This window comes from Orycteropus afer, unplaced genomic scaffold, assembly GCF_000298275.1.
Source record: "Orycteropus afer afer isolate SDZICR_OR568_19922 unplaced genomic scaffold, OryAfe1.0 scaffold00292, whole genome shotgun sequence".
In the NCBI taxonomy this organism is placed as follows: Eukaryota; Metazoa; Chordata; class Mammalia; order Tubulidentata; family Orycteropodidae; genus Orycteropus; species Orycteropus afer.
This window is the reverse complement of record NW_006921879.1, coordinates 514735-526446: the sequence shown is the minus strand read 5'-3', so window position 1 is coordinate 526446 and position 11712 is coordinate 514735. Positions and strand designations below refer to the sequence as shown.

At 41.5% G+C, this 11712-nt stretch overlaps 1 protein-coding gene across 1 annotated transcript in view; it reads right to left on the bottom strand.

Moving 5' to 3' along the window:
* Positions 1–8003, bottom strand: part of PARP2 (poly(ADP-ribose) polymerase 2) — a 12148-nt gene extending 4145 nt beyond the window's left edge. The window contains exons 1-8 of the mRNA XM_007951118.2: positions 7961–8003; positions 6765–6920; positions 5455–5457; positions 4540–4610; positions 3898–3948; positions 1598–1694; positions 1072–1147; positions 352–454 (exon numbers count right to left, since the gene is read on the bottom strand). Coding sequence (XP_007949309.1) covers positions 352–454; positions 1072–1147; positions 1598–1694; positions 3898–3948; positions 4540–4610; positions 5455–5457; positions 6765–6920; positions 7961–8003 — 600 coding nt within the window. The remainder of the gene's footprint in view (positions 1–351; positions 455–1071; positions 1148–1597; positions 1695–3897; positions 3949–4539; positions 4611–5454; positions 5458–6764; positions 6921–7960) is intronic.
* Positions 8004–11712: the final 3709 nt, after the last annotated feature.

Here is an 11712-nt window from a genome sequence, read left to right as displayed (position 1 = left end):
CCAAGGAGGGGTCACTATGAGTCGGGTTTGACTCGACGGCACATAACAACAACGACAACTCGATCCATAACATTAAATTTCTGCAAACAGAACCTATGATTTTTATAAGAACCTTAGTAAACAACAGAGACTAGAAAACCACATTCTATTCTTATTTTTATGGTCCCTTCAAGGTTATAAAGATTAGTGAGAGTTACCCTCAGGGGAACTGTCATCTTTTCTTAGGTAAGAAACAGCAATGACTCAGTATCCTGGCCCACTCCAGTCTAGGACCTGATCTAAGCCATTCTACTTGACTTCACTTTGGTTAAGAGAAGACAGCTTTTCCCCCAAAGATACATCAGAGTTTACCTGAGTATGGGTGGCATAGTCCATTTGTAGCATATCATATTTTCCTGGTACCTTCTCAAACTTCTCACGATCCTCCCAATTATTTTTTGTTTTGTCAAGGAATCTGTAGGGTCCAAGATGGTAAGAAAACCTTATAAATAAAGGACAGCTGCTGAGATGAGCTTACAACTGTTTCCTTAGACCCCTCAAAAGTGTTTATTTCCCACAACAGAATTCCTTTACACATCAGCTTTCCAAAAAAGCCTGGATTACACATCAGGGCTCTGAATGGACAGAAAGCTCCAGAGAAAAACGGAATAAAAAAATGAGAAAAAAGGACTATGGGCTTCCCAAAACCACAAAAACGCCATAAAAATCACTGAAATTTAAGACAAATGATCTTTTCCAATCCTTTTCTCTTAAAGAAGCATGTTCCTAAAGCCTCCAGAAAACTCTCTACCCACATCATAGTAACAGTTTTTTTAAAATTCTAGCTCCACCCATAACGGTCTCCATTTTCCCAAAATTTCCTAAATTTCTTGTTCATGTGTTGACTATATTAGTCTTCTGCTTTTAGTCAATTTCAAGGCTCTACGTTGATCTAAGAATAAGTTTGGTGTTCCAATCAAAGAATGAATGGAAAGACAAACATTTAGGTCAAATCACATTTATTATAACATTTTTAATTTTAGAAGATCTATCTATAAAGGGTTATTTTTGTACTCATTACTTAGCACTCACTTCTTTTGAAAGATTTCCTTGGCCTTGGTGAGGTCCCCTGAACAAGCCACCAAGCTGTGCTGCCCCACTTTCCCAACTGCAAAGTAAATGACACAAATAAGATGGTTCTCTGTCCCTCAACCTTTGAAGAGTTCCTTTATAGTAACAAGACAGCTCCCTATGGTCTATTTGCTTAGCATCTGACAAATGGGCAGGAAAGGAAAAAAAGAAAGGTGGTAAGGCTTAGGGAAATGATCGTGTTCACATAAATCACCTGCTAACTGCTGTATTCTTTGGACACCACCAACAGACCAGTCTCGTAGTTCTCAGTCTCCGTGGGCTGCTCTTAGTGGCTTCAATGGCAACTTCCTAATGAGGATGACTATCATTTCCTAATTCTAAGAAGCCCAACTTGACTTCCAGTCCCTTCCAGACTTTAGAGCCTCCATTTAACCAATTCAAACTCAGAGGATCCTTTGGCTACATACTAAGCCGCTTTTGGGTTTTCTGAAGAACAACTCATAAAACCCATAGTAAAAGTCATTACCTCGGCCCCATCTCATCCAAACACTGAAGTTTCTCTGGGCATCATCTTCCAACAGCTGAATCAGATAGTACTTGTTGTTGTTGAACTGGAGATTGGTCTGTGATGAGTGATAGAAATAAACATATAAAGGAGATTAGGTATGTAAATGAAGCCACATATCCATAAGGAAAGCATGGGCAAGAAAACTAAATTTCCTATAAGAGTAAGTTTATAAGGAAGGAAATCAAACCACCAAATCCTAACCCACTATTGTCGAATCGATTTCAACTCACAGTGACCCTACAGGACATAGCAGAACTGCCCCACAGAGTTTCCAATGCTGTAATCTTTACAGGAGCAGACTGGCACATCTTTTTCCTGGGGAGCAGCAGGTGGTGAGTGCAGAACACCAACCTTTTGGTTAGCATCTGAGTGCGTAACTGCTGAGCCACCAGGGCTCATTAAGGAAGGAACAGGATTCATATATTACACTTTGAATTCCTAGGAATTAAAGAGTGAACCAGGAAGCTTCCTAAAACCCTCTACCCAACCTCAAATGTCCTATGTTGGCTCCTGTTTTGTTTTCCTGCCTCAGGTCCCTCCACAGACCTTCCCTAGGCCGTCTGCACTTTCTAGCTCCCAATTCATTCCCATGATTAATTCCCAGATGAATAAAATTCTGATGCCCCAACGGTCTAAACCAATTATACTTCTGTTTAGAAGATTACTCTTTGGTAGTTCTAATTACAGCTTTGGTTTGTTAGCTGTAGCAATTTGACAATAAGCTGAGAGGACAATGTTGGGAAGGGACAAAGGCCAAGCAGGAACCACTGACACATCTATGCCATACTAACCTGATCTGACTTGGAAACAATCAGAGTGAATGTGACTAGTGCCTAAAAGAGGTATCCTGTAAGTAACCAGAACTCAAAGTGAAGAGAGGGAGAGGTCCAGGATAAGGCACAGTCCTGGTTATTCAGACACTCTACTTTGTTAAATGTGCTGCCATTTCCTTCCTGCTCATATTATAGTAGTTATAAAGTTTTAAAACCAAAAACAAAACCCACTGCCATCGAGTCAATTCCAACTCACAGTGACCCCCGTTGGGCTTCTGAGGCAGTAAATCTTTACGGAAGTACACTGCCCAGTCTTCCTTCCGCAAACCTTAAAAAAAACACCTTAAGATCTTTTCTATCTGCCCATGAAAGAAACAGTAACTAAGGAACACTCAACTCACTACCGTCGAGTCAATCCGACTCATAGTGACCCTTCCTTGGGTTTCTGAGGCAGTATCACTATGGAAGTAGATTGTCCAATCTTTCTTCCAATCTTCCTTCTGAGGGAGTGGCTGTTGGGTTAGAACCACCAGCCTTCTGGTTAGCAGTCAAATGCCTTAGGCACTACACCACCAGAGCTGCTAAGGAACACTAAAAACCAAATCCAAACTCACTGCCACTGAGTTAGATCTGACTCATCGCAACCTCTCCTTGGGTTTCCAAGGTAGTATCTCTACGAAAGTAGACTGCCCACCCTTGCTTCCGAGGAGTGGCTGGTGGGTTTGAACCTCCAGCCTTCTGGTTAACAGTCAAATGCCTTAGGCACTATGCCACCAGAGCTCCCTAAGGAATACTTCTTCTTGTTGTTATGTGCCATCGAGTTGGACCTGACTCATAGCGACCCCTCCTTGGGTTTCTGAGGCAGTATCACTACGGAAGTAGATTGCCCAACCTTCCTTCCAAGGAGTGGTTGGTGGGTTTGAACCTCCAGCCTCTGGTTAGTAGTCAAGTGCCTTAGGTACTACGCTACCAGAGCTCCCAAGGAACACTAGGAAACTGTAAAATTATGTATGTTGAGTAAATAAAATATGAAGAGATATCCAGGAAATATATTAATGAGGACAAATGTATTATCTATTTAGAACAAAATTAAATAGAAAAGTTAGCTAAAAATTAATAAATTTGCACAAAAATTTGAAACTGTAACATGGGCAAAAAGTACAAATTTAGAAAACATATTAGCAATATATATATAACAAAAGGCTAGTCTCCCCATTAGATAAAGTTCCTTAAAACTAGTAAGCAAAAGAAAAATAATCTATTAGAAAACGTGCAAAAGGATATGAACCGTTTTCACAGGTTCAAAAGACATGAAAACCTGCAAAAAGATCTGGTTCTCCAGTGTGCTAGGGCTAAGGACTGGGGAGTAGTAACCACTAGTGGCTAACAGAAAGGATTTCAGAATTAAAGATCTGGGAACTGGGACTCTGTCATCAATAGTTATAAAAAAGCAATTCTCATAAATAAAATGGTTCCTCTCCTTACCTGATTTAGCATGACATCATAGACATCATTCCCTTCACAGTATACATGGGCCTACAGAGGGGAGGGGAAAGAATAATTAGTGCAGTCTCAGCCCTGAGCAGCTCATAAGAGAGGTTCTGAATTTCTTATGCCTTAAGGTGTCATTTTCCAGATTCACCAACACCCACCCATACCATCCTCCAGAGAAGGAAATGTAAACATACATTCTTGGACACCCAGCCTGTTACTCTAATGAAAACTTGCTGCCTTTTTTCTGATTACAGAAACAGTTAAAGGAAGCCTGCTCCAGAGGCAGCCTCTTCTTTATTCTTCAAATCCTTTCTTTTCCTTTTCCTCAGAAATGCATGCCAATCCTGGGCACAGTCTCTCCTTAGAACAAACAGAATGGTACTCCCTCAATAATTTTCTGATACAGAACAAAGTGTGGAAGGCTGATGACAACTCAACATGTAAAGCATGTTAAAAATACCCTGATTATTAACACTCCCATCCCCTAGGCCTTGGAGAAAATAAACTACTAGCAATATTTTGTTGAGGAGTCCTAAAATGATTGTAAGCAATGTCCCAGATAGGAATTACAGTAACAAAACCACACTGCTCCCTGAGAAATCAATGGACTAAGGATCAGCTCTAGAGTCTCACCTTCCCGACCTTGACTGTGCACTCCGGGTCTACAGGAGCTTTGCCTTTTAACAGTAAAGTCTTCACAGATTCTGAGGAAACACAGACATGTACTGGTATGGGAATCAAACACAGCTGACATACTTAGATGGGAAACAAACAGTTGCTATTGAATTGATTCTAATTCATAGTGACCCTGTATGTCTCAGAGTAGAACTGTTTTCCATAAGTCTTTTTTTTTTTTTTTTTAAACTTTTTGTTGTAATTTGGGTTAAAGTTTACAGAGCAAATTGGTTTTCCATTCAACAGTTCATACACGTTTTGCTTTGTGACACTGATTGCAATCCCCACAATGCAACAACATTCTTTCCATTCCCCCATATTTACTATTTCCATTCCTCTTTCTTTCCTATCCCTTCCTGCCTTTTAAGCTTCAACCCTGGGCAAATCCTGCTCTTTTGATCTCTTATGGCTGATTGTTTTAAGGAGTGTGTATCTCCTTGGTGTTACTGTTCACCATACCAAAAACCCACTGCCATCGAGTTGGATCTGACTCACAGCAACCCCTCCTTGGGTTTCCAAGGGGTATCACTACAGAAGTAGACTGCCCAACCTTCCTTCCGAGGAGTGGCTGGTGGATTTGAACTGCCAGCCTTCTGGTTAGCAGTCAAGTGCCTTCGGCACCAGAACTCCCACTGTTCACCATAAGCCCTGTCTATTCTTTGGCTAAAAGTTGAACCACCAAGGTGAGTTCAGTTCCAAGCCTGAAGGGTGTTTAATGGCCATAGTCTCAGGGGTTCCACTAGTCTCGATTAGACCACTAAACCTGGTCTTTTTAAAAATTATTTTGAAATGTGTCCCACATTTTTCTCCTACCCTCTTTAGGATCTCCTACTGTGATCCCTTTCAGGGTGGTTAGCAAAGGTAGCCAGGCACCATCTAGTTCTTCTGGGCTCAAGGTCATTAAAGCTGGGGTTCGTGTGGTCCATTAGTCCTTTGGATTAATGTTACCATATGTCTTTATCTTCATACTTCTTTGCTTCAGATGGGGAGAGACCAATATTTGCACCTTAGATGGTCACTCAGAAGCTTTTAAGACCCCAGTTGCTACTCACCAAAGCAGGAAGAAAAACAATGTCTTTGTGTACTAGGTTATACCAATCAACCTTAATGTCCCCCGAAACTATGGTCCTGAGTCCCCAGACCCTGTGACTCATACCCTCAAGGTGTTTAGTTATGGCTAAGAAGTTTTTATAACTTTGCTCCCTGCATGCTCTACTATGGGAGCTTTGGTGGCGTAGTACCTAAGGCATTTGACTGCTAACCAGAAAGCTGGTGGTTCAAATCCACCTGCCACTTCTTGGAAGGAAGATTGGGCAATCTACTTCTGTAGAGATACCGCCTTAGAAACCCAAGGAAGAGTTGCTATAAGTCAAAACCAACTCAATGGCAATGAGGGTTTTTTTCTTTTTTATGCTCTACTATATTCATGGAGCTCTGGTGGTGTGGTGCCTAAGGCATTTGGCTGCTAAGTACAAGGCTGGTGGTTCAAACCCACCAGCTTCTCCTCGGAAGGAAGGTTGGGCAAGCTACTTCTGTAGTGATACTGCCTCGGAAACCCAAGGAGGGGTCACTATGAGTCAGATTCAACTCGACGGCAGTGAGTTTGAGAGTGAGATATTTAAATACATATGTAGAAATATTCTGTCAAATATAAATATATTCATGTGTATAGTCCCATTCACTTTCCCACACCTATTCAGCTTGCATGTCTCTATCATTGAAAACATAGGGTTTTCAATGGCTGATTTTTCAGAAGTAGATTGCCAGGCCTTTCTTCTGAGGTGTCTCTGGGTAGACTCAAACCACCAAGCCTTTTAGTTAGCATTGGGCACAGTAACCATTTGAACCACCCAGAGACATCTGGTTAGATGGAAACCTATCATAATTAACTTTGCCCTTCCCAAGCAATCCTGATCTGCCCAGGTATTAATCTACCTCAAATAAATGCAAATGAAATTGTTGTTGTTGTTGTTATGTGCCGTTGAGTCCGACCGACTCATAGCGACCCCTTCTTGGGTTTCCGAGGCAGTATCACTACGGATGTAGATTGCCCCATCTTCCTTCCGAATGAAATTAGAGAAATAAATTATATTCTCAAAGAAGGTTGAAATAACAATATATACTCTTATTCCCCAGAGACCCCTTCTGGTCCATGTCCTTCCCGGCCTACACATGAAGCTGACCTTGCTTGTCTTCTGTCTTGTCATAATTATCAGCTTTTCCTCCAGCCACAAGTTCCTTTTTCACCTCCTGCTTCTGGCATCTTCGAGTTTTCTTGGTAGGAGGAGAGTCTTTTGTAGCTGTGTTGCCATTATTAACTCTCTTACTTTGATTTAATGCTAAAGAAGAAGAACAAGAATAGGCAAAGCAAAAGAAAGAGTTAAGTACACATGGAATATCATCCTATATTCCCAAAACACAGTCTTTTTAAAAAAGTGGTTTAAGATGGTTTTGTAAAAGTTACCAAAGAAATAACTGCCAAACCCCTGCTCTTGATAACAGTCTGTGTGAACAATCCTTAAAAATGCAACAAAATAAAAAGGAGCCCCAAGGTTCTTATGAGTTCACCATCCCATGACTTTAAACATGAAAACAATTTTCTTTGTAGCCCTGGACCTATCTCCTTGATCCAACCCAACGATGCACTGTCAATATGTCTCATGATTCATCTTTCACCACTGCCCACTTATCTCTTCAGCACACTTGTGCCACAATGACAAACAAATAGCCATCCTCAAACTAGGTGAGGCAGGGCAGGAGAACAGGAAAATGGCCCCAGAATTTCTGCCTGGCTTAGGGTCCAGGTCTGTCTTTTCTCACTATAGAATTTTGGACAAGTAATTTGATCTCTTTGCACCTCAGTTGCCCAAAATACACGGGACAACAATATACTTCACTTATATCGCTGACCTATTAAAGAATATAATACACAGAGTATATCTTGTCAATTCTAAAAGTCATATTATAACATCTCTGAAATTAGTATTTATCTTACAACAGATGACATATTATAGTGAATCATAGTTCAACTGGAAGAAGTTTTTCTTGCTTAGTGTCACATAAAATAATGGTGTATCTTACAGTGTTTTTAAAATTGATGACATTAGGTAGTTTGAGCTTGGCAAACAGCAGGCACTCAAAGTGCTGACTGTTAAAAGGCCCACTAGATCTTATCCATATTTCTGCAATGCCAAAAGCTCTGAAAACCGAAAACAATTTTTTAAGTTTAGCATCAAAACTAATTTGGTAGGCAAGAAAGTGCGAGTTAGGGGGTGCTGGAATAGGGTAGGGTTCAAACAGGTAACACCGTCTCTTTACCCTCTCCCGCCTCCCTCCTACCCCTCTCCGGCATTGCGTCGCCCAACACTAAGCGCCAAACCTCGAGAGCGGCTGCACCTAGTCCCTGGCTGCCGTGCCGCCATGGAGCCAGAACACTGACTTCACGAACCCGCTCACAGAAATCAAGGGCTCAAAGTCTTACAGCCGGAAGAGCAGCGCGCCTGCGCACAAGCAAGACGCACACGCGGGACGGGGAGGCACGCCTCCTGGAAGGGCCATGATATTTGCATGTCGCTGTGTATTGTTGTTTAAAGATGTATTTCAAGATGGTTTTAGAAAAGTTACCAAAGAAATAATTGCCACTGCCCTGATTTTGATAACATATACGGTCGCTACGAGTCGGAATTGACTCGATGGCAATGAGTTATGCAAACTATGAGAAGGCACCCTAACCATTAAATGTTGAAAGCTATGGCATTCTTATATAGTTTGGCCAAGTTAGTTTCGTTCCGTAGGGCGGAGGGAAGCTCATCGGTGGGGCTACACGCTGAGTGCAGTTGTCACTCTACACCGTGTCCCTTGGGAAGGTCTGAGACTAGGGCCAGCAGCGGCCCTAACAGGGCCCTCCCTGAGTTTCGGGGAGGTGAGTTCCCAGAGAACGGGGCTCCGCGCACGGGCAGAATGGGCAGGAGAAGCCGTGGACTCCACCCTAGGGAGGGGCCCGGTGGATGCCTCCTTTGCAGGAGCTTGGAACAGACTCACGGCCAGCGAAGTGAGTTCAATGGCTGAGGTGAGGTACCCCTCCAAGGGGCCTCATAACCCAATTCAGACTACTCTCCCCCGTCCGTCCTACTTTTTATGCAGATAAGATATTCTTTTAGTTAGAATACAATCTGATAAGCATTTAGTTAGAATATAATGTGGACTTACAGAGAGATAAATTAGTCTGAGTGTAGGTTATATAATATGAGAAGACACATTAAAGTTGAATTTGACCTGGGACCTGGGGGAAGGTGACATTGTTGATTAGAAATGTACTTGGAGACATTAAATCCAGAGAAGGCAGAAGGCAGATTTTTTTTTTTTTTTTTTTTTTTTTTTAGGTCAGGGGATCTGAAATGTTTGGGTGCCTAAGAATCCTGGAAAGTCAGGGCAGCGCACTTAACAAATCATTCCTGGACCCAGACCCCAAAACCTCTGAATCAGTCTCTGGCAGTGGGAAAGGGGGAACAGGAATCTGCACTTTAAAAAAAGCACACCTGGTAACTCTGTCTCAGACAACACAGGGAAATGATTTCATTATATACGAAATTATATATATGCAAAACCTTCTAAAGTGTTGTTGATTGCTATGCAGTTGATCTGACGACCTCATGTGTTTCAGAATAGAACTGCAGTTCCCAGAGGTTCAAGACTGTGATCTTCTAAAGCTGATAGCCAGGCCTGTCTTCCAAGGTGCCTCTGGGTGGGTTCAAACCACCAACCTTTCCGCTAGTAGTCAAAGTCATAACTGAGCCACCCCAGGACACCACCTTCTAAACTAAATATTATCAAATAAAATCAGCAGCTTATTAAAATAAGGTAACATGAACAAGTAGATTTTACCCCAAATATGGAAGAATGGTTCAAAATTAGGAAATTCATTATTTAGTTTCTTGGGCACCTTTGGTGAGTGTTGGGGATATAATAATTTAGCCAAAATAAATGTAGTTCATGTCTTCCTGGAGCTTATAGTCTAGTTAAGGACAGACTTATATTAATTTGAATCATCACACAAAGAATATGAAAGTGTTGTTGTAAGAAGGGAAATTCTTCTGGTGGAGCAGTCTATCAGTCAGAGGTTGGGGACTGTTCATCTGGGAAATGACATGAGCTCTGTCAAAACAATCAATAGAAAAGAGGTGAGACACAAGGTGATTGGAGCACTGGGAACGGGGTATCGTGGTGTGAGATGAAGCTGAAGGGGCAGCCAAGGACTCAAAGCAAGATGGCCCTTCCAAGCCAAGGCAAAGACTTGTGGTTTGTTCTAAGATGGATATTCTAACAACAGATGGATCAAAGACTAATTGCAAAAATAAAACTCAAAACCCTTGAGCAGAAATTACTGGTAAATATAATTCATATCTTGAGTTAGAGAAAGATCTTCTTAACATAGAAAACTTACTGACTCTAAGAGAAAACAAGGAGCTCTGGTGGTGTAGTGGATAAGACATTTGGCTGCTAACTGGAAGATCAGTGGTTCAAAGCAAAAAGCTGCTCAGCAGAAGGAAGACTGGGCGATCTACTTCTGTGAAGATTTACAGCCTCGGAAACCCAATGGGGATTGCTTTGAGTAGGAAACAACTTGATGGCAGTGAGTTTGGTTTGGTTTTTTTTATAAGAGAAAGTATTGATAACTTGATTTTATTAAAATTAAGAGCATTTGTTCATCAACAGATATAAACTTAAGAAACAAGAAAATACAATTCTCGTTACTTCATGTGATTGGAATGTAAATATGAAAAATCCAGAAGAAACTACAGGGTAAATTTTTAAACTTAAGAGAAGAGTTTAAATCACTGTCATCAAGTTAATTCCCACTCATAGTGACCCCACTGGGTTTCCAAGGCTATGAGTCCTTACAGAAATAGATTGCCTCATCTTCCTTCTGTGGAGCAGCTGGTGGATTTGAGCTGTTGACCTTCCAGTTAGCAGCCAAATGCCTTAACCACTACAGCACCAGAGCTCCTTTTTAGATGAGCTTAACCACCAAAAAAAAAAAAAAACTCACTGCCAGCAAGTCAATTCCAACTCACAGCAACCCCCTTTGGGTTTTGGAGGCTGTAAATCTTTTTATTATTATTATTTTTTATTATTATTATTTTATTGTGATTTGGGTGAAGATTTACAGAGCAAATTCACTTTCCATACAGCAGTTCACATATACTTTGTCTCATGTCATTGACCACAGTTTACCACAATGCAACAGCTCCCCTCCCACTTCCTCCCCATAGCTACCTCTTCCCAGTGTCCATCGCTCCATACTCTCCTGCCCCCTGCGCTGTCTCCCTGTGCATAAGCAGCCCTTCCTTCTCCCATGATTGTTCTCTCCAGGGCGTGTGTCTACTTGAGATAAATGTTTAACTCACATGCTTGTACTTTGTTTAGCTGGAAACCACAGGTATGGGTTCAATTCCAGACCTGAAGGGCAGCTAGGGGCCATACTCTCAGTGGTTCCACCAGGCTCTATTGGACCATCCGAGGCTGTAAATCTTTACAGAAGTAGATTGCCCAATCTGCCTTCCATGGAGTGCCTGGTGGGTTTGAACCAGCAACCTTCTGGTTAGCAGTCAAATACCCTAGGCACTACACCACACAAGCTTCTTTAAGAACAGCTTACATGATTGAATATATGCATGTATCGCTGGAGGCTTAATAGTTAAGTGCTTTGCTGCTAAGTGAAAGAATGAAGGTTACCTGATGACCTGCTACCATAAAGATTATAGCCTAAGAAACTCTATGGGGCAGTTCTACTCTGCCATGTATATGTCGGGTTGCTATGAGTCTGAACGACTTATGTGCATGTATGTGTGTACGTTATTATTGCTAAGTGCCATTGAGTCAGTTCTGACTCATAAAGACAACAAAATGAAACACTGCCTGGTACTCACAATTGTTGCTATGTTTGAGCCCGTTGTTGCAGCCTTTATGTTACTCTGTCTTGTTCAGGGTCTTCCTCTTTTTTGCTGACGCTCTACTTTACCAGACTTGATGCCCTTCTTTTTTTTTTTTTTTATTAGGAATTGGGTGAAGATTTACAGAGTAAATTCACTTTTCATACAACAGTTCACATATACTTTGTCTCATGTCATT